The sequence below is a fragment of the Oncorhynchus kisutch genome, linkage group LG17 (assembly GCF_002021735.2).
Source record: "Oncorhynchus kisutch isolate 150728-3 linkage group LG17, Okis_V2, whole genome shotgun sequence".
Lineage (NCBI taxonomy): Eukaryota > Metazoa > Chordata > Actinopteri > Salmoniformes > Salmonidae > Oncorhynchus > Oncorhynchus kisutch.
This window is the reverse complement of record NC_034190.2, coordinates 50,989,878-51,011,793: the sequence shown is the minus strand read 5'-3', so window position 1 is coordinate 51,011,793 and position 21,916 is coordinate 50,989,878. Positions and strand designations below refer to the sequence as shown.

At 45.1% G+C, this 21,916-nt stretch overlaps 1 protein-coding gene across 4 annotated transcripts in view; it reads right to left on the bottom strand.

Moving 5' to 3' along the window:
• Positions 1 to 21,916, bottom strand: part of LOC109907849 (protein SOGA1) — a 66,446-nt gene that overhangs the window by 36,629 nt on the left and 7,901 nt on the right. For all 4 annotated transcript variants that reach the window (XM_020506092.2, XM_020506094.2, XM_020506095.2 and 1 more), the window contains exon 3: positions 19,638 to 19,796. In XM_020506092.2, the coding sequence (XP_020361681.1) occupies positions 19,638 to 19,796 (159 nt within the window). The remainder of the gene's footprint in view (positions 1 to 19,637; positions 19,797 to 21,916) is intronic.

The window sequence follows — 21,916 nt, the reverse complement described above, 5'->3', positions numbered from 1 at the left end:
GTCCAGGGCACAGCTGGGAGCTGAGGGGGGTCGGTAGCAGGCGGCAACAGTGAGAAACTTATTTCTGGAGAGAGTAATTTTCAAAATTAGTAGTTCGAACTGTTTGGGTATGGACCTGGAAAGTGTGACATTACAGTAGACAGCAACTCCTCCCCCTTTGGCAGTTCTATCTTGACGGGAGATGTTATAGTTGGGTATGGAAATTTCCAAATTTTTGGTGGCCTTCCTGAGCCAGGATTCAGACACGGCAAGGACATCAGGGTTAGCAGAGTGTGCTAAAGCAGTGAGTAAAACAAACTTAGGGAGGAGGCTTCTGATGTTGACATGAGACAGATCCACTCTTCAAAAACCAATGGAAATAACAACAAACGCAAGAACACCCCTCCTGCCCTCTCTTTTACGTCGAACTGGGAATGAGGGATGGGCATGAAAAAAATATTTTACTATTCAAATAATATCATATAAAAAGAAAATGGATATCTGGATAGTTGAAATACTAAAAAGAACAAATTTGCTCTCGAGTCTCTCCACCATACAATGACGCAAATGGCAGAGGTAAACAGTGGACAGTCTGCTTGCTTTTCTCCCCGCTAGTTTGGCTCCCGACAACAGCGAAAGAGAAGTCTGCTTTTCCCCACAGATTCTGTTACAGAAAGGTATTCTGGTGAGTATTTACCATTGATCTGTGTCAGGCCTTGTGCAAACTCCGCTAGGCACCTGTAATTGCTATTGGAAGGGGGTCAAATAACATACCGATGCCAGGCTAGCCTGTAGGCCTAAAAGCGAAGCAGAAGTTCAATGCACTGTTATAAAAACTACATTCAAAAGTTTGTTGTTTTATTCAACTAAGAATTTCAAATGTCATGGTATCTCCTTGTCATTCATGGTATAAAAATGCCACATTGTATTTAAAACAAATTCTACATGAACGCTCAAGTAAAGAATACCAACGTCCTTTCGGATAGCCAGATATTCGATTAACCGTGCCCATCCCTACTGGAAATGGGATTATTTGCATATGGATTACTCAGAGGTGTTAACGTGCACGTACATTATTGCACACACTATATCTTCTAATGTTGTATTTACCAGTATACTAAACACATAGGCCTGACAGATATATACAAATACACATCTTGGAAATCTGTTCTGTACATCCAGACAATACAAAATCATTGAGGTAGGACCTGGACAGTCATTCACTTCATCCCTCTACCCCTCACCCCCTTCTATTCAGCATACAGGGGGCCCCCCATTGATTTTGTTAGTCACTCTCACTCAGATACAGTATCATATTAACATGGCATAAGTCATGGCAAAATGTGTAGAATTTCAGGAAATTTGCTTTAAAACTGAAAACAAGTTCTCTCTGCCCCATGGCAAAAGGTGTAGAATTGCAGGAAATTAACTACAAAACGTAACATGTTTCTCTCCGGCGTCCAGAGGGGGGCCTCGAAAATCTTTTGCCTAGAGCCCCCTAAAGGCTAGGGGCCGTTCTGTGCACATGTCCATTGTCTACACAAGGAGCTAGCAGATTGGCCAGCTCCAGAAAGCCTGATCCCTTCTGCAGCCAACACTCCCGCCCCCTCCTTCTCTTTCCCTCTCCTCCCCCTCTCTCGCTCTCTCACTCTTAACACCGAATCACAGCACGCACCCATATACCATCCCAAACAAACAGACCCTGTTACAACCCTAAAAATAGACCCCCATCTTTGACAACAGAGCCCCCTCGCCCCATCCTCCACACCACCCACGTAGAGCAGCAGTGACACCTTCCATCATATGCTTCTGAGACTGGGAGAGAGAGGAGCAGTGTTTATGACGAGGTGATTGGACGTGTTGCAATTAGCACTGTGAAACACTGTTATAATGGTGCCCTGGGGGCATATAGGGGTTGAGTGGCCAGAGTGAGGGAGTTGTTTCTGAGCCTGAGGGGAAACAGCATGTTGACTAGCTTTATCAGTTTAGATAAAGAGTCGACTCCAGAGTGCAGAGGAGAGGAGGTCATTTCTAGGCCGCGATAGAAGGACGTTGAACGGTGGAGACGGTGTCTTTGGTTGTATCACGTTGACCAAGTCACGGTCACAATAACACTTTGCAAATTGGCCCATTAGAATCCATGCACCGTGGAACAAAAGGTAGATAAAAGAAAGGGTTGAAGTGAAGGCGTTATCCCTCCATCCGACTGCCCTTTAGATGAGTGTCACAAACAGCCCCACAAAGACTAGGATCAAACCCAGCTGAGCCCCCGACGTCCCCCCCTTTCATCTCTCCCTTTAATGTGCTGAAGCCAACGTCACTTCCAGGTGACGTCCCAAATGGCACTCTATTCTCTATGGGCTCTGGTTTAAAATAGTGCACTTTATAGGGAATAGGCTGCCATTTGGGATGAACACCCTAGGTCCTGCCCTGACTGCCATTTAACTACCAGTAACGGCCCAAACGTCGGGGATTTTACTGTTTGTCTACTGGAATTAACATCACACAAATCACTCTCTGAAACCTCTTTTCATCAAACACTTTCCAGAAGACATGACTTGTGTAATCCAGGCAATCTCCCCTTTCTGACAGGACATCAACGTTGAAATGGGAAATTGATGAAACGTAACTTTAATGCAATTGTCTCTCATGGCACATTTCTGTTATGACCTTGTGTAGTTGCTCTACGCTCGGCTCTAAACGCAGGCGAGGCTTACACTGTACACTCCCACATGGAGAGGGGGAAGAGAGAGAGAGAGAGACAGAGACAAAGAGAGACACACACAGGGAGCAAAATAGAGAAAGAGGGATGGAATGATTGAAATGAGAAATCATAAATAAGCAACAAAAGAAAACAAAGCCATCTGTACGTGCTCTTCCCACCTGTAGTAGAAACATGGATAATTACACACAGGTGTGGGCGAATCAAATTTACCCACCAAAACATGTTTCTCATTATTCTAACCAAAATGGCGGCCACCGAGTTAATACAGACTATGGCTGCGGTTCAAACTCATAAAAGACACACCCTCGTCCACTTACCCTCGTCTTATGCCCTTGGGGGAATCCCCGTCTCCATCTTGGAGGGCGGTCCAAATGATTAGCCAAGCAAGGGAAGTTTGCAACGTAAGCCCACCAACCCTCATTTTTAGCCGAGTTTGCGAGTGTACAATTATGTTCACTCCGGGGCCTGAACCTCCCCATAATTCAATTCGCGACGATTGTACATCCGCTAAGAAAAGTCAGCGAAAACTTAACTTAAAAACAACATCAATGGAGAAGTCAACATACAAGTGTAAGTAAAAACGAATGCAATTGAGTTAGAAATGGTGCTACTAATGCTCATGACGGCACAAACACGTCTCGTAAAAAGTAAATATGTTTTTGTTTGGTTATCTTTTGGAAATAAAAAATGTTCCTTCTTCAGAAGTTCCAGCTAGGCAGGCTAACACTAGTTAGCTAATCAATTTGCTAGCTATCATACAGTAGGCATTTATTAATAATTATATATTTAATATAAGTAGACATGCACTGAAAATTGACTGTAGCGCATATAAAGCACCCACAATTCCAGAAAACACAATCATCGCAGGATGAACGAGTGACGAATTTCTGGCCAATGGCGGTCCATTTAGAAGTCATTCCTTCCTTCCTCGCCTCTTGCTCTGCAAGTGTCTACTCTTCAGACGTCATGATACGTCATCAGAAATGTCCATTTAATTTGAGAGCTGGGGGGATAGGGTGTGTTTGGACTGCAGCTAGTGTCCTGCTGATTTAAGGATGGATAACTCCAGTTCTCAGGGGCCTGACTGGTGTCCCACTTTTGCCCCAGCTGACACACCTGACTCCAATAATCAACTAATCATCATCTTCAGTTTTTGAATGCAGTTTAAATCCGCTGTGTTTGCTAGGGATGGGGGGGGAAAGTGTCACGCCACTCCGGCATGAGGACTTGAGTTGCCCATCCCTGCTCTGATGGAACTACAGGGAAACATAAATCTGATACCATTGTTATGATGGGGAGTGGGAAAACAAGAAATATGTCAGGCCTGATATTACACATTTCTGACACAGAATTCTGGCAGTAGAGGAGTAAAAAAGTAAAATTTTAGCCTTATTTTACCTAGTAAGTTGACTGAGAACACATTCTCATTTACAGCAATAACCTGGGAAATAGTTACAGGAGGGGGGGATGATGAGCAAATTGGAAGCTAGATGATTAGGTGGCCATGATGGTATGAGGACCAGATTGGAAATTTAACCACGACACCAGGTTTAACACCCCTACTCTTACAATAAGTGCCAAGTGATCTTTAGTGACCACAGAGAGTCAGGACACCTGTTTAATGTCCCATCTGAAAGACAGCACCCTACACCAGGCAATATCCCAAATCACTGCCCTGGGACAGCATATACATATATCTTTTAAAGAAAGAGTGCCTCCTACTGGCCCTCCAACAACACTTCCAGCAGCATCTGGTCTCCCATCCAGGTACTGACCAGGACCAACCTTGCTTCGCTTCAGAGGCAAGCCAGCAGTGGGATGCAGGGTGGTGTGCTGCTGGCATTACTAGGCCACTCAGCTCAGAGCAGAATGTAGTCAATTAGATATTTAATTTCAGAGCGGCAGATACTGGGTAGTGTGGAAAGGTTCTCTCTCTATTGCTCCGTCTCTCTCGACTGGGATGAGAGATAGCAAAATAAGTCAAATCAGCTTTCAAAGTCAAATCAGAACTGGGAGGCCAGTTTGACCCAGTTAACAGCCCTTCCTCCCTCCCTCCCTCCCTCCCTCCCTCCCTCCCTCCCTCCCTCCCTCCCTCCCTCCCTCCCTCCCTCCCTCCCTCCCTCCCTCCCTCCCTCCCTCCCTCCCTCCCTCCCTCCCTCCCCCACCTGGCACCTCGCCTGCTTTTGGATGTGTGTTTAAAAGGGCTATCCATCAAATGCCTGTCTGCCTTTACTGTCTATTAAGAGTTACTGAGGAGTAGAGACAGGAGGAGACAAGACCTAAACAGTATATATCCCAACTGCCCCATAGACAAGACACCGTCTCTCCTCTCCTTTCAATAGAATTCAGTTAAGGAGCATGTGCCTCTCGCGCCCCTGCTCTCGCTCGTTAGGAGAATCTGGAGCACCTGACGCTTATTAAGCCGTCAGTTAGCTGGTCGCTAACGGAGACAGACGCTCAGCCGAAGGAGAGGGGCGCGACAGTCCCCTGCATTCCCCTCATAGCTCACCTCATCTCTTCATTAAGCCTCCTACACAACAACAGTGGCAACGGGGCCTTCTCCCAGTTCTTTCTAGACTGAAGAAATATGCACGAGGCCATCGAAATGGATTCAGTTTCAATCTATAAGAGATTGTATCTCGGGGCATGCTGTTCATGAGGGAAAGCTTTTCATTTGGCATTTTATCTGTTGAGTGGGCAGGTGCACACTTAACACATAAAGACACACAGACACACACAAACTCCACCAGCCCCCCCCCCCCCCCCCCCCCCCAAGACCCACACACACTCTCCCACACAAACTCACACCAATCATCCTCTTTCGACTAAACCCCTCACACTCTCAGTAAAGAGGGGCTGTCAGCCAATGTATTTTCCTTTCTGCCACAAAATGAGTTTGGAGAGCTCTCCACCTCCCCGAGAGAGACGAGCACTGAACGCTACGCTGCTCTGATAACATCGCTGGGAGGAGATAGAAGTATAGACATCTATCTATGCAACTATCTATGTGCTCTCATGACCAAGCAGGACCAAACAGGAGCGCTGAGGCTGAAACTGGCCATCAGCTCATCCCGGGCTGTAGTGGTGGTGGTGATGGGTGGTTCAATAGAGAGAAATAAAGAGAGAGATGAATACCCCGCTGGTATGGACTAAATACAACCAACAGTCATCACACGGTCATCCCGCAGAAGACAGATTCCCTCTTATGTCGTGATGGTCCTATCTATATAACACTACTGATCATCTCACGAGCCACGTACACGAAGGTCATGAAGGTCAAGAGACACTACATTACCACGACGTGTACATAATCCCGCAATAACATCTGCTAAATACGTGTATGTGTCTAATAAAATGTGATTTGATTTGACTACGCTGAGGCTGGCAGTGCCAGAAATAGTCGTCAATCTGTAGGTGATAATTGATGAGGGCTTCATTTCACTGTGTGCATCCAGCCTTCTCTCTTACAGTCTGCGGCTGCCTGGGAGTTAACTGATAATTATCAGAGGAGAGAGAGGAAGAGAAAAGCATGTCACAGCGCGCTGGGTAGTGCTGGGTTCTAAGGAGAGACAATGCAGGGGTGGGTGTGTACAGTATATCACGCCACTGCAGCATGCTACTGCTACACACACACGCGCGCGCACACACACACACACACACACACACACACACACACACACACACACACACACACACACACACACACACACACACACACACACACACACACACACACACACACACACACACACACACACACACACACACACACACTAATGCAGGCAGGCAGACACATGACCACACACACTCAGAGAAGCCTGCCCAGTCAAGCCCCTGTGTACTCTAAGCAGAGAGAAGGTGATAAGAACTCAGACCGCCTCAGACCGCCTCAGACCACGTTGTAATTGTTTAACGGTCTACACACGGTGGTTTTGATGATCTCACCAGGTCCTCTAAAACCACATCAAATTCTGGAGGACATACAGTTACAATCATTTTTATGCCTGGGGGGTCATTTTGTATCTAGACGTCCCCCATGGTTCCCTTCTCTCTTCTTGTCATTCCCCCCCCCCCCCCATCTCTCTCTCTCTACCTCCCTCCATCTCTCAGGGTCTGACAGGTCAGTGTACGGCGCACTAGTAATGGAAGGTGCAATATTCCTCATCCAATTGAGCAATCAATCCCATGTCTCATTTGCTCCACCCAGCCACGTCATACAGCTCAGTAGCCCAGTGGTCTGGGGGAGCGTGACTGGCCTCGAGGACTCATCCCTGGGTAGAGGAGAGCAGGGAGGCAGGAAGACTGATCATTCTGGACATGGAACAATGCTATGTCAGCTCAGCATACAGCTAGGGTTTATGGACCGAGGGTTACGTAAGGAGAGGTGGATCCCACCATCTCCGAGTCTGCTGGACAGGACACTCACTAATGGCTCGAGACGGAGAGACCCAGAAACACACACACACTTAGGAGTCAAACTCCAGTTCTTCAACAGTCAAACTCAAGGATTTGGGACTCTCCGATTCATTATCGATGTCTCATTCCCTGCCAATTTAATCAGTAATGATCTAAATCCTGCTTTGCTGGTTTTAAAATGACTTCATCTGCAAGGCTCTTAGCCTGACCCTTTGCTGTCCAACTGCCTTAACAGTCTCAACAGCACTCAGACAAACAGACAGACAAAGCGAGAGAGAAACAGAAGAGTGAGAGAGCGACAGAGAGAGAGAAACAAAAGAGAGTGAGAAATAGAGAGATAGAGAGAGAGAGAATGAGCTAGAAATAGAGACAGACAGACAGAGATCAAGTTCAAGTGGAGCTCAGCTCCTTCTCAGCCTCCTGATGCAGGCCGACATGTCGGTCTCTTACATAACAGGGTGTTTTTTTCTACGAACATGCACGGGCGCAACTTTGGTTTTAGAAGTGGGGGGGACATATTAATAATAATTATATATGTATTTTTTTATTCATTCGGATAAACACTTCAAACAGCATACCCAATTTCAGAGGGTGGGAGGGGACATGTCCCCCCTTCCCCGTCCCCAGTGAAAGTGGCGCCCCTGCAAACATGCACACACACACACGCACACACACACACACAAACACACACATGAGAGGAGCGGGAGACTCCGGGAGAGTCAGGATCTACCGATCCTCTGTCAGTGAGAGAGACAGGAATGTTCTGACAGGCCCTAATGAGGAGAACAGGGAAAATAAAGAACACGTAGAACTGGTGATGTAACGGTACACGTCTTCGTACTGCTCGGTTCGGTCCGCACTGAATACATCCAAAATACAGTCAAAAAGAAACGCTAGGCCATTAACTGCGTTGTATGTCATTGCCTCGTGAGTGAATCTGAGCTGGAAAAACCATTGTAGGCTATTTTGGTAAAAACAAGTACAGTTTATGCGCATGTTGTAATCAAAGTTCTAATATTAAGTGGCGGATTTCAAACTGTCCTTTTGTGAGGCGCAGCCGGGAACTGTTGATGTGGTGGGGCGGGTGGTAGGATCCATAAACCAGGAGGATCCTCCGTCATCTTTTAAAATCTCCAGTTTGGGAACATGTTGGCTTCACAGTCGATTACAACGGTCGACGGACAGAGAGTTGTGGATAAAAAGTGAATAGGATGCTCTCCGCTGCTTAACGAGAATAGTCTATGCATTTGCGTTTGTGTAGCTTTTGTGTAGCTTGTTGTTGTTGTCGGGCCAATCACAAGTCATCATAGCGCCACTATAGTCATAGAGCCTCTGTGTGTGGCAAAGCAAGTTAGGACCTGATCTAATCAATGGAAGTTGGAATTAAAAGGATGGAATTAAAAGTTAAATGAGAAGTATATGTTACAATGAACAAGAAGCCAAATGGCAGGCTGCTTATTTAATAGTCTGAATGGAGGTGTTGTTATTTGTAACTGTAGGACAGGAAGAAAGATAGCCGGCTAGCTATTTTAGCCAATTAAAGTAAACTCACCCCATTCCGTACAAATGTGCGGAACCGCAACATTCAAACGAGGCTACAAAGAAAACTAATGGGATTGTAGCGACTGTGTTGACGTCAAAATCGGGGGTGTGAACTAGGTTTCTATTCAAGTGTTGATCGACATGGTAATGGCTCAATAGTATTGGAGAAAAGTTGAAAAAACAGACCCTCAGTTACATCTTGACGTGTCATGCCATAACGTACAGCACGCATAAAGCAACTATTTCTGTCCTACAGTCTCTCTCCACCAGGTGTAGCACTTCTCTCATCGTTGAAAAACAAGAAATGGACAGTGACGGTGGTAAGGGGGGGATGCTTAGTCATTTTTTCGTCATCATTGCATGTGATCATCATTCTCAAAGCCGCTGTTTACTTCTAAGATCACTTTAGCACCGCCCTAAAAACCCCATTCAAATTCGACACAAACCTTCAAATAGGTATGTAATGACACGTTATATAAACTATAAACATTTTAGAGGAGATAAGGTGATAAGTTGGACAGATCGAGTGAAAAAAAGCAATTTTCCCACACAACATCTCTCCTTCTCACGGTCACGCATTAGTTTCGCTTCCCCACCCGCCATTTTTAAAAAGACCCGACGGAGCTCATTGCCTGCTTGAATTATGCAGAAACGGTCAGCGTTTAGGTCATGTAATTGATTCTGCTGGAAAGGGGAGAAAGTGTGCGTTTACAATGGTATTGACATTACAGTTGATCTGGAAGTATTAGAGTAACTGTTGGGAATTACATTTTTTACGCTGTACCGAAACCGAACCGTGACCCCAAAACCGCATACCGAACCCCATTACACCCCTACTTAGAACCCTGGAGAACAACCTTGGTTCAAAGCTCCTGATGTGGAAGCAGACGTACATACACTACATGCCGTGATGTAAACCATTGGTGGTGACATTCTGTAGTCACACAACTGCCATTCGTTCAATATACTCATTCTATACGGCCACATTTTCGGGATAATAAATCGTCCCTACTGTCCTACTATGTTACCATTCTGTCTTTTGTTTTCTCTGTCAGGGATCTGTCAAAGGCTTATTATAGTCTTTACCATAAGCCTCGCTAAAGAACCTATTCCCAATTGATGTGACCGAAAGGCTAATATGTCTAGCCAAACAGGTGTCTGAGTTTGAGTAACCATGGCAACCAAGGTCCAAAGTGACAGCATAGCCAGCATAACATGTCATTGGCCTATTCCCATTGCCTTGTTGAATATCAGAGTAAACACAGGTGCAACTGGCAGCATGTTGATGATGTCACTACCTTGGTCTGGTTGGACGACAGGGATTGTGGAGTCTGGGACCTTATCTGAGCCAGAGCTCCGAATAGACATCTGGTAAAACTATTATTAGTCTTGGGCCAAGGCAGTCGGTTCAGACAGGGTGTGTGGCGGTGGGTGACTTTACAAATGACCTGCCAGGACAGGAAGCCTATCACCCAGTCCACCCTAATCACCGCTCGGTCTGATAGGCCCCGCTCCTCCTAGAGAATCCGTATAAATGTGCCAATCATCATAAATCACAGACACATCCCTGCATCTGTGTTTCTTCCCCTGTCAAAATGGCCAAGAGGGTTACTTCGGGTCCTCCGATAAGGAAATATGAAAAGGGGCTGCATGCGAGATCGCTCAATGACGATTCCCTTCGGTTCTTTGTTTCCCTGAAAGCAGCATGTTGAGTAAAGTGGCACCTTGCAGCACATATGAAACTTAGGCAATTAATGCCACAGTCTAGTGCGCAGATTATTCTGACATATAGTACCAGTCAAATGTTTGGACACACCTACCCATTCAAGGGTTTTTCTTTATTTTTACTATTTCCTACATTGTAGAATAATAGTGAAGACATGAAAACTATGAAATAACACATATGGAATCATGGAGTAACCAAAAAAAGTGTTAAACAAATCAAAATATATTTTTTGAGATTCTTCAAAGTAGCCACCCTTTGCCTTGATGACAGCTTTGCATTCTCTCAACCAGTTTCATGAGGTAGTCACCTGGAATGCTTTTCCAACAGTCTTTAAAGGAGTTCCCACATATGCTGAGCAATTGTTGGCTGCTTTTCCTTCACTCTGTGGTCTAACTCATCCCAAACCATCTCAATTGGGTTGAGGTCAGGTGATTGAGGAGGCCAGGTCATCTGATGCAGCACTCCATCACTCTCCTTCTTGGTCAAATAGCCCTTACACAGCCTGGAGGTGTGTTTTGGGTCATTGTCCTGTTGAAAAAAAAACGATAGTCCCACTGAGCGCAAACCAGATGGGATGGCGTATCGCTGCAGAATGCTGTGGTAGCCATGCTGGTTAAGCGTGTTGAATTCTAAATAAATCACTGACAGTGTCACCAGCAAAGCACCCCAACACCATCACACCTCCTCCTCCATACTTCACGGTGGGAACCACACATGCGGAGATCATCCGTTCACCTACTCTGCGTCTCACAAAGACACGGCGGTTGGAACAGAAAACCTCAAATTTGGACTCATCAGAAGGACATATTTCCACCGTTCTAATGTTCATTCCTCGTGTTTCTTGGCCCAAGCAAGTCTCTTCTTATTGGTGTCCTTTAGTAGTGGGTTCTTTGCTGCAATTCAACCATTAAGGCCTGATTCACGCAGTCTCGTCTGAACAGTTGATGTTGAGATGTGTCTGTTCCTTGAACTCTGTGAGGTGCAATCTGAGGTGCAGTTAATTGCTGATTTCTGAGGATGGCAACTCTAACGAACTTATCCTCTGCAGCAGAGGTAACTCTGGGTCTTCCTTTCCTCATGAGAGCCAGTTTCATCATAGCACTTGATGATTTTTGCAACTGCACTTGAAAAAACGTAAAAGTTCTTGACATTTTCCGGATTGACTGACCTTCATGTCTTAAAGTAATGATGGACTGTCATTTCTCTTTGCTTATATGAGCTGTTCTTGCCATAATATGGACCTGTCTTTTATCAAATAGGGCAATCTTCTGTATACCACCCTTACCTTGACACAACAGAACTGATTGGCTCAAAAGCATTAAGAAGGAAATCAATTCCACAAATGAACTTTTAACAAGGCACACCTGTTAATTGAAATGCATGAAGCTGGTTGAGAGAATGCCAAGAGTGTGCAAAGCTGTCATCAAGGCAAAGGGTGGCTACTTTGATGAATCTCAAATAATTGTTTAACACTTTTTAGGTTACTACATAATTCCATATGTATTATTTCATAGGTTTGATGTCTTCACTATTATTCTACAATCTATAAAATAGTCTAAATAAACTTTTGACCGGTATTGTATGTACAATTCTCCGACCAGAATGAAGCATTGATTAAGCATCGCTCACACACACACACACACACACACACACACACACACACACACACACACACACACACACACACACACACACACACACACACACACACACACACACACACACACACACACAAACACACACACACACACACACACACACACAACAGATGTACTCTTGAGAGCAATTAGTCTTCCCCACTAAAACTTTGGTGAGGAAAGGTAAGGATATCAATAAAACCGTCTACATCTCCATTCACACATATGACCTCAACCCCACCTCCCCCTGGCTTTAACATGTTGTTTTCCAGACTACAATGGCTCCCCGGAGACTGTATGGTCCAAATTGAACCTTGTAGAAGACCTCTCCTAGCCACACCCAACGGGTCCCACTGCGTGAGATAATCTGACACTTTAAAAACCTTTTAATGTCTATAAAACAGGAGGAGAGGGGGGGGGGGGGGTTAGAAAGGGGGAGAAAGAGAGCTGTTAAAACAACAACCAGCAGATGTTGAGAAGACATCTGGCTCAGGGGGGTGATGAACGGAGAGGTAGTTTTAGATGTGTCTGCTCTCTCTCTCTCTGTCTCTCTCTCTCTCTCTCTCTCTCTATCTCTCTCTGTCTCTCTATCTCTCTCTCTCTCTGTCTCTCTCTCTCTCTGTCTCTCTCTCTCTCTGTCTCTCTCTGTCTCTCTCTCTGTCTCTCTCTGTCTCTCTCTCTCTCTCTCTCTCTCTCCCTCTCTCTCTCTCTCTCTCTCTCTCTCTCTCTCTCCTCACTGCAGACTGGCTCAGGTGTGGATGTTCTGTCTGGGGATGGAGAGACTAGCAGGGGATGGATATAAAATGCCTTTCATGTAACCTGTCAGGGCTCCAGCGCTCTGCATTCACTCTGTCTGCTGCGTGTGTTTCTATGTCCACAGAGTTCTCTCTGTACTGAGGAGGAGGATGCAGGCTATACAGCCTGAGGTTGCTGTCTGAGGCTTTATTCATTCCACAGTTGGCCTGACTCTTCTCAATTTTCATGTGGATTTGTATTGGAGCATTAAATTACCAAAGGGGGGGTGTTTGAACAATTCAACACTGTTTGTTTGCTTGGCTGTGCCTGACTCGTGCATGAGGAAGGAAATTTGCCCATGCAGCTCCAAGATGTCACATGGATTTTGTGATGAGCATATGCGTTTATTTTTTGGGGGGAGGTGTGTGTGTGTGTGTGTGTGTGTGTGTGTGTGTGTGTGTGTGTGTGTGTGTGTGTGTGTGTGTGTGTGTGTGTGTGTGTGTGTGTGTGTGTGTGTGTGTGTGTGTGTGTGTGTGTGTGTTCTTCTGCAGGTATTTTATGTTCCTCCATAGGGATTGCTGGTCCTTCAGCAGCTCCTCACACACCTCTGAATGTCCTGCAGGGTTCATTGTGTGAAGCTTCTTTCTATCCACCCAGAGATGCTACATTCCTTTGTCTTCACTGGCCTTCTCTCCTCACCTTTCTTTTTTAAGCTTTTACTCTCCATTTCTCCTGCTTTCTGCTCTCTCTCTCTCTATTTTAGTCATTACGCTAATAAAAAGGTACGGTGGCCTATATTTACATCCTATTTAGCGCCACACGACAGTGATTACATTTCAGTAGTTGCTCTTCTCCAGAGCAACTTACAGTCGTGAGTGCCTTCCTTTTCGTACTAGTCCCCCCGTGGGAAATGAACCCACGACCCTGTCGTTGCAAGCGCCATGCTCTACCGACTGAGCCAGATAGGTGAGGTCCTGGTCAATCACAATGACCCAGAACAACAGCCTTCTATCCAGTGCCTCCATAACCCATCTGCTTTGTTACCATGATGGCCCATAATAGGTTTGTTTGCACTTGGCACAGTCCTGGAACACACCCAGCGCAGGGCGCTCCTCATCAGAGACAGACAGCTGGCCAGCTAAATCATCATTAGGGTGGGAGAGATTTTGACCAGGGGTAAGCACCTCTGTTTTTAGGATGGACAGTTTGAGGGGAGCGGGAAAGAGTCAGTCATTATCAGAAAATGGCTCCGTTACATGCTGGAGGTTTACAGGTCTGGAGATCTGCAGCATTGTGGGACTCAGTTCAGCCCAAACCACTGGGATTGTAAGCAGCCTGCTGAGGCGTTCGAATCAGAGCACACACACACACACACACACACAACGACAGCAGCCCATTTGGGACAAGTGATCGTCGCCCACAGCGACCTGATTGGTTGGCAGGGGCTGAGCGGAGAATCCCAGATTAAACCTGAGAAGCACTCAGGACCCACCTAATGCAGCGGAACAGGTGTGTGTGTGTGTACTACTGTATGTGTGCCCATAGTGAAATACCTGACCAATTCCACTGTAACCTAACTGAATAACACCCCCGTTGGGTGTTAACTAAAGTGGACCACAGTGGCAAAGTGCCAGAAGATGGAACATTTTTCAAGGTACCAAAGAAAACAACGTTGTCTACTACCCACATTTCTTCTTAAATGACACTTTACCAGAGAATACTGTAGAACACAATATGGTCTATACTTGGCATGTAGGTTTCTGAGTTATTACAGACCATATATTGTATCCCTACAGGTTATAGAAAAGAGCAGAAACTCTGAACTATCTATTCAGAACCAAGCTCTACCTGACAAGGTCATCCACGATACAGTGTTTGACATCCGTCCATGTCTGAGGATGTTGGGAGATAACGTGGAAGCTGGACAGAGGGGACAACAGTGAGCGCTGTTTAGTTTAAGTAGGTTTCTATTTTGCTTGGGGGGGGGTGGCGAATGGGCATAAGCATCTGCCTCTGATTCCAAAGTTTGTAAGTTTACATCCAGCAATTGAAAAGCCTATCCCAAACCTGAACCCTGACCTGAACCATTCAGAGTTAATGCCTAAACTTAACCTTAAACACTTTGACATTTGGAACAACTTTGAAATTTGAGGTTCGAGAAACATGGATGAACGTTTCATTCTGACGGGAGACTGTGAGAGCTGGTAGGTCCTACCAACTTACAGGTTCTGGAGCATTTGCTCTTTTCATATTTCTCCAGTAGGTTTCCTGAAGGAGAAAGTCTCCACTTCTATGTCAAAGTTAATGAAACAAAACACTATAGTAAATACTACAGTAATGTCCGCCAAAACACTATAGTAAATACTACAGTAATGTCCGCCAAAACACTATAGTAAATACTACAGTAATGTCCGCCAAAACACTATAGTAAATACTACAGTAATGTCCGCCAAAACAACATAGTAAATACTACAGTAATGTCCGCCAAAACACTATAGTAAATACTACAGTAATGTCCGCCAGAACACTATAGTAAACACTACAGTAATGTCTGCCAAAACACTATAGTAAATACTACAGTAATGTCCGCCAAAACACTATAGTAAATACTACAGTAATGTCCGCCAAAACACTATAGTAAACACTACAGTAATGTCCGCCAAAACACTATAGTAAATACTACAGTAATGTCCGCCAAAACACTATAGTAAGTACTACAGTAATGTCCGCCAAAACCTACATGAATTACTATAGTTGTCACGACTTCCGCCGAAGTTGGTCCCTCTCTTTGTTCGGGCGGCGTTCGGCCGTCGAAGTCACCGACCTTCCAGCCATCGCTGATCCTCTTTTCATTTTCCTTTGGTTTTGTCTCGTCTTCCATCACACCTGGTTCCAATCCCATCAGTTACATGTTGTGTATTTAACCCTCTGTTCCCCCTCATGTCATTGTGGGTGATTGTTTATTGTAAGTGCTTGTGCACGTCTGTCCTGGTGTGCGTCAGGTTATGTACCCATTATTTGATTGTTCTGTTTACCGGTGGTTCTTTGTTTGTTATTAAACTGCACCGTTTGGAAACACAGTTTTTGCTCTCCTGCGTCTGACTTCTCTGCCGCCAGTACGCACCCCTTAGAATAGTATTTACTACAGTTGTCTTTTACTACCGTATTTATACTATAGTTAACTGTAAATACTATACAGTATTATACAGTAATCTACAGTAAATAATATAGTAAATACTACAGAATTCACTGTAGTGTTTTTAGCTGTCTACAGTAAAGTCAGTAAAAACACTACAGTGAATACTAAAGTATTCTTCCTTTTTCTAGGCAAGTCAGTTAAGAACAAATTCTTATTTACAATGACGACCGAGGAACAGTGGGTTAACTGCCGTGTTCAGTGGCAGAACGACAGATCAGATCGGGGATTCAATCTAGCAACCTTTCAGTTACTGGCCCAAAGCTCTAACCACTAGGCTATCTGCCACCCCATAGTAGTATAGTATACTATAGTATTTTTTATGCGGGTATTCATCACATGAATACACCCCTCAGCTCTTCTGCATGTTGTAAAGCACTGAATGATCAATGGCTCAAGCCCAGAGCATAATCATTCATTCATTGGGAGAAACAACCATGTGACTGATAAGGAAGTAGCTCACGGTCACATGTCCTCCATCTCCACTGACTTTCCCTTTGCCTGTAAGGCTCCTCCCCCTCTCTCTGCTCAAGGACATGCTTCTCCCAGCCTCCGACAAACAAAGGGACAACAGCACTTCCTGAAGGCATAAATAAAATGGGGGCTGGCTCGGTATAGTGTTTCCTTGATAAGTAATGGCGTAATGAGTGGCGTTTGCAACACAAAATAAGTGCATTAGGCCTTGGGATTGACTGCTACAGAGGTCTGTGTCCCTAAGCTGTCTCCACTGCGATCCCACTAAATCACTGGGGTAATGAAAGCCCACAAATATACACCAGTAAACATAAAACACTGCCCAGTCTGCCCATGACCTCCAAGAGAAAAAGTATTATAAAGGGAGAGATAGCTATTTGCACATCGCTACAACACTCTATATAGACATAACATGACATTTGAAATGTCTTTATTCTTTTGGAACTTGTGTGAGTGTAGTATTTTTTTTATTTCACTTTTGTTTATCCACTCCACTTGTTTTGGCAATGTAAACATGTGTTTCCCATGCCAATAAAGCCCCTTTGAATTGAATTGAATAGAAAGAGAGAGAGAGAGAGAGACAGAGACAGAGACAGAGAGAGAGAGAGCGAGAGAGCGAGAGAGAGAGAGAGAGAGAGAGGGAGAAAGGGAGAGGGAGAGGGAGAAAGAGAGAGAGGAGAGAACTTGCGATGAAGCGACTGGGAATGAAAGTGGCGAGATTTAGAAAAATAAAGACAGAGGGAGAACAAGCTAAAGAGAGAGAGAAGGAGGGAGGGAGAGATGTCCTGCTGGATGTTTACACTTGAAGGCGTTATATCTTTCCTGACTGCCTGCCCATTTCGCCTATTCGAGCTGCAACCCAACCACCCAACCCCCTCCCCGACCCGACCCAACCCCCCACCCCGCCCTACCTCAACCCAACCCAACCCCCTTGCATCACTCCATCCCTCCCTCCAATCCAGCCTCATCACCTTCAGAGGGTCAAAAAAGCTGCAATGGGAGTCGATGCAGTTGGAATTAGAGGAGGAGTGAACAGGGAGCGGTGAGGAATGGAAGGGATAAAGAAATACCTTCATCAGCAGTGTTCTGTCTGTGTTACAAGCATTCCACTTTCCTTAATCCATTTGTGTGGAATCACTTCTTGTCAAAAAGGTAGCTGGTTAACAGAGGGCAAAGCTCTAGACACAGGCAGCCGAAACCACAAAAAAAATGTATCTAATCTCAGAGAGTTGTCCTTACTTAGCCTCACCGGTGACCCTACTTCTAATCCCAACATTTTCCATTGGTTTAGAGGGGCGGATGGCGGATCCTTCGCAATGCATTTACATGACGAAACGCCGAGAGCCTACGACGGGTTTTAAACAGATTGTCTTGGGAAGACATATGAGAAATAGTCAACAGCCAATCTGGGTTTAACCTAGGGGTTAGTGGTTAATCCATCCTACATATGGACTCAAATGTTACTGACCACATCTTTCAACACAACTGAGGTTAAAAACATTGAAATGTTTTGGGGGGGGGGGGGGGGAATGTCTGATGTCATAGAGCACAGTACATCACAGCCACAAGCTAAGGGAGCAAACATAAACTGTCCTATTTTCTCCACGTCTTATAAGTAATAGACAATATAAGTGCCGCCAGTCATTTTACATTTTGTTTGTTGAATTAGATTCTGAGTGGATTGTTATTCAATCATTAAAATGGACCATTATTACATGTCTGCATTGAAACAGAGAAGGAAAACGCGGCAAACACGCCATATTGGCTTTCTCTTTTCCCCTCTTCCTTCTCCCCCTCTTCTCCCTCTACCTGGCCAGCATCTTCAGCCCCTCCACTATCCCAGGAGACAGACGGTCCAGCGGGCAGAATCCGATGGAAAAGCCGGGCCCCGGCAGCTACCCCAACACTGCAGTAGCAGCATCACTTCCACTCCCAGACAGGAGCCACAGAATACCAAATTCATTACTTACAAACCGCCTTTTATTCCCCTTTAATACACACAGCCCTGATTCTCAGGGACGGAGACATTCCTAACTGACCGGGGAACAGAGACGGAGTGGGCAGAGTAAAGCCAAGGATCGGCGGGCACACATAATAGTTCTGGATCTGGAAGGGTGTCAGCTATGCAAAGAATTCTCCCTCTCCATTGGGGTGAGCACAACACAGCAGCGGTACCTCGCTTAGCATAGGGCCCGCCAACCACAAAGCTAGCCAACCAACCTGCCAGCCAGCCAGGCAGTGACTGAGTGAGTTAGCATTGCAGCCAGCCAGACACCCAGCTACCCAACCAGCTACCCATCAAGCCAGCCAGCCCAAACCTCATTCTGAGAGCTGGGCCAAGGCTACGGTCAGTCATCAGTCCCCCCTCCCTGCTCTCCTCTCCTCCATAAAGGGACGGCAGGAGAGAAAGGGGCCTCCTTTTGTCCACTCCAGATTAGTCAACACAGGGGGAGGGCCGAGACTGAGAGAAGAGGGCATTTGATTTCTCCTTAGAGCATAACTGAGCCTAACGCAATATCTGTAGATCGCAAAACAGTGTTTTTAGCAGGAGCATTTATCGGGATAGAAAGACGAGCACAAAGCAGCTTCCTCCCACGGTTTTCTACTCAACTCTTTCCAGTAAACATACGGCGAGGCCAAATGAAGAAAGGCCAAACGTCAACATTTGGCTTAAAGGTTACCAGTCCCTATTTGAGTCCAAACAAAAAACACAACGCTCTATCAGAAAACTCAAACCGGTCACTTCACAACATATAGGACAACATACAATTGTGGTTCAGTCTGACCGTGTATGTGGTCCCAAACGTTCCATTTACTGAAAACGGACACGTTTTTATTCCAAGCCTGGTGAATTGACATGAAACCTTGAAGAAAGGCAAAAAAACAGATCGGCTCAGCTAAACCCAGCCAACTTAACCCTGGCTACTTAACCCAGCCTACTTAACCCAGCCTATTCAACACAGCGTAACCTATAGCCAAACCCAGCTAAACCCAGCCTATTTATCACAGCGTAACCTACAGCCAAACCCAGCTAAACCCAGTCCAGCTCAGCCCAGCTAGACACAGCCATGGTCAACCCAACCAAGCCCAGCCCTGCCACACCACACCATGTCTCACTTCTCTGGCCCTATCCACACGGCCCAACCATGGTAATCCCAGCTCAGCCCAATCCCACCCCACCCAGCCTTGTCCTACCTAACGTCTTACCTCTCGTTGCTTCTCCATCTCAGCCTGCAGGACCTGCTTGGCCACCTCGAGCTCCTGGAGCCTGAACCTCATCTCCTCGTTCTCCTGCTCCAGACGACCCCTCTTCTTCTCCACAGAGTCCAACTCGGTGTGCAGCCGGATGGACACGTCTTTAGCCACCTGACGTCCAAAGTAGGAGATGAGAGAGAGAGAGAAGACATGAGGGAGGGGTGGGGGGGTCAACATCAGAGGTTCATTGATCAAGCATGATCCACGATGCCATGGTCCAGAGTCACACTAAATGACTTTATGAATGCCCTTTGTAAATTGTGATTTGTTTCCAGTATGACCATATACACACTGAGTGTACAAAATGTTAGCAGGCCCTTTTGCCCTCAGAACAACCACAATTCGTCTGGGGAATGGGCTCTACAAGGTGTTGAATGCGTTCCACAGGGATGCTGGCACATGCGGACTCCAATGCTTCCCACAGTTGTGTCAAGTTGATGTCCTTTGGGTGATGGACCATTCTTGATACACACAGGAAACTGTTGAGCATGAAAAATCCTGCAGCTTTGGTCGTAGGTGCGACTGGGATTTACTATCATACCCCGTTTAAAGGCACTTAAATATTTTGTCTGACCCATTCACCCTCTGAATGGCACACATACACAATCCATGTCTCAATTGTCTCAAGGCTTAAAAATCCTTCTTTAACCTGTCTCCTCCCCTTCATCTACACTGATGGAAGTGCATTTAACAGGTGGCATCAATAAGGGACCATAGCCTTCACCTGGTCCTGGTCAAATCAAGTCAAATGTTATTGGTCACATACACATAGTTAGCAGATGTTAATGCGAGTGTGGTGAAATGCGTGTGCTTCTAGTTCCGACAGTGCAGTAATATCTAACAAGTAATCGAACCATTCCCCAACAACTACCTAATACACACAAATCTAAAGGGTGTGAATGAGAATACGTACATATAAGTATATGGATGGTCAGTCTACGTCATGGAAAGAGTGTTCTTAATGTTTTGTCCACTCAGTGTATATGGGTAAGTAAAATATGTCTCTCTGCTGATGGTATATTCACAGCACAGTAATAAATGACACCATACTGTAGCTTATCACTAATGTGTTCCAGTATTATCATTAATGTGTTCCAGTATTATCACTAATGTGTTCCAGTATTATCACCAATGTGTTCCAGTATGATCACAAATGTGTTCCAGTATTATCACCAATGTGTTCCAGTATTATCACTAATGTGTTCCAGTATTATCACCAATGTGTTCCAGTATTATCACCAATGTGTTCCAGTATTATCACTAATGTGTTCCAGTATTATCACCAATGTGTTCCAGTATTATCACTAATGTGTTCCAGTATTATGATTAATGTGTTCCAGTATTATCACTAATGTGTTCCAGTATTATCACCAATGTGTTCCAGTATTATCACCAATGTGTTCCAGTATTATCACCAATGTGTTCCAGTATGATCACCAATGTGTTCCAGTATTATCACCAATGTGTTCCAGTATTATCACCAATGTGTTCCAGTATTATCACTAATGTGTTCCAGTATTATCACCAATGTGTTCCAGTATTATCACTAATGTGTTCCAGTATTATGATTAATGTGTTCCAGTATTATCACTAATGTGTTCCAGTATGATCACTAATGTGTTCCAATATTATCACCAATGTGTTCCAGTATGATCACTAATGTGTTCCAGTATTATCACTAATACGGGTAGGATTGGAGTAGAGCAGAGACCAGCTCTTATATCATCATGTGTTGACATGTTGCTACAGAACAAGACAGTTATTAAGGCTGATCTTCTTAAAGTTGGATATAGGTTCCCCTGAGGGGTAGGAAGAGCATTAAATGCAGTTGGGGATCAACACAGACACTATCCAGATGAGCGTATGATGTTCTGCTGGGCCAACAACAACTTGTGTGTGTGTTTCTGTTTGACTGTATATCACCAGGGCACTGACAGGATGTTCAATCCAAATGCAAACCCAGCTGCCTGGTTTTAATTGTTTATAATGAAAGGAGGTGACATGTCAAGGGTGCTCTATTCATACCATAGACAGGAAACACATCCAAAACATCTGAGTGGATTGTCATATTGATGTGCTTGAAAGCATTGTATCATTCAAAATGGTAATATAACATAATGATATCTAAGGCACAATATGATGATTATTATTGAATGTTCTCTCTCTATTATTCTACCTCTGCAACATAATTGTATGGGATGGGAGTCTTTTGGTGCAGTGTGGAGTGGGGT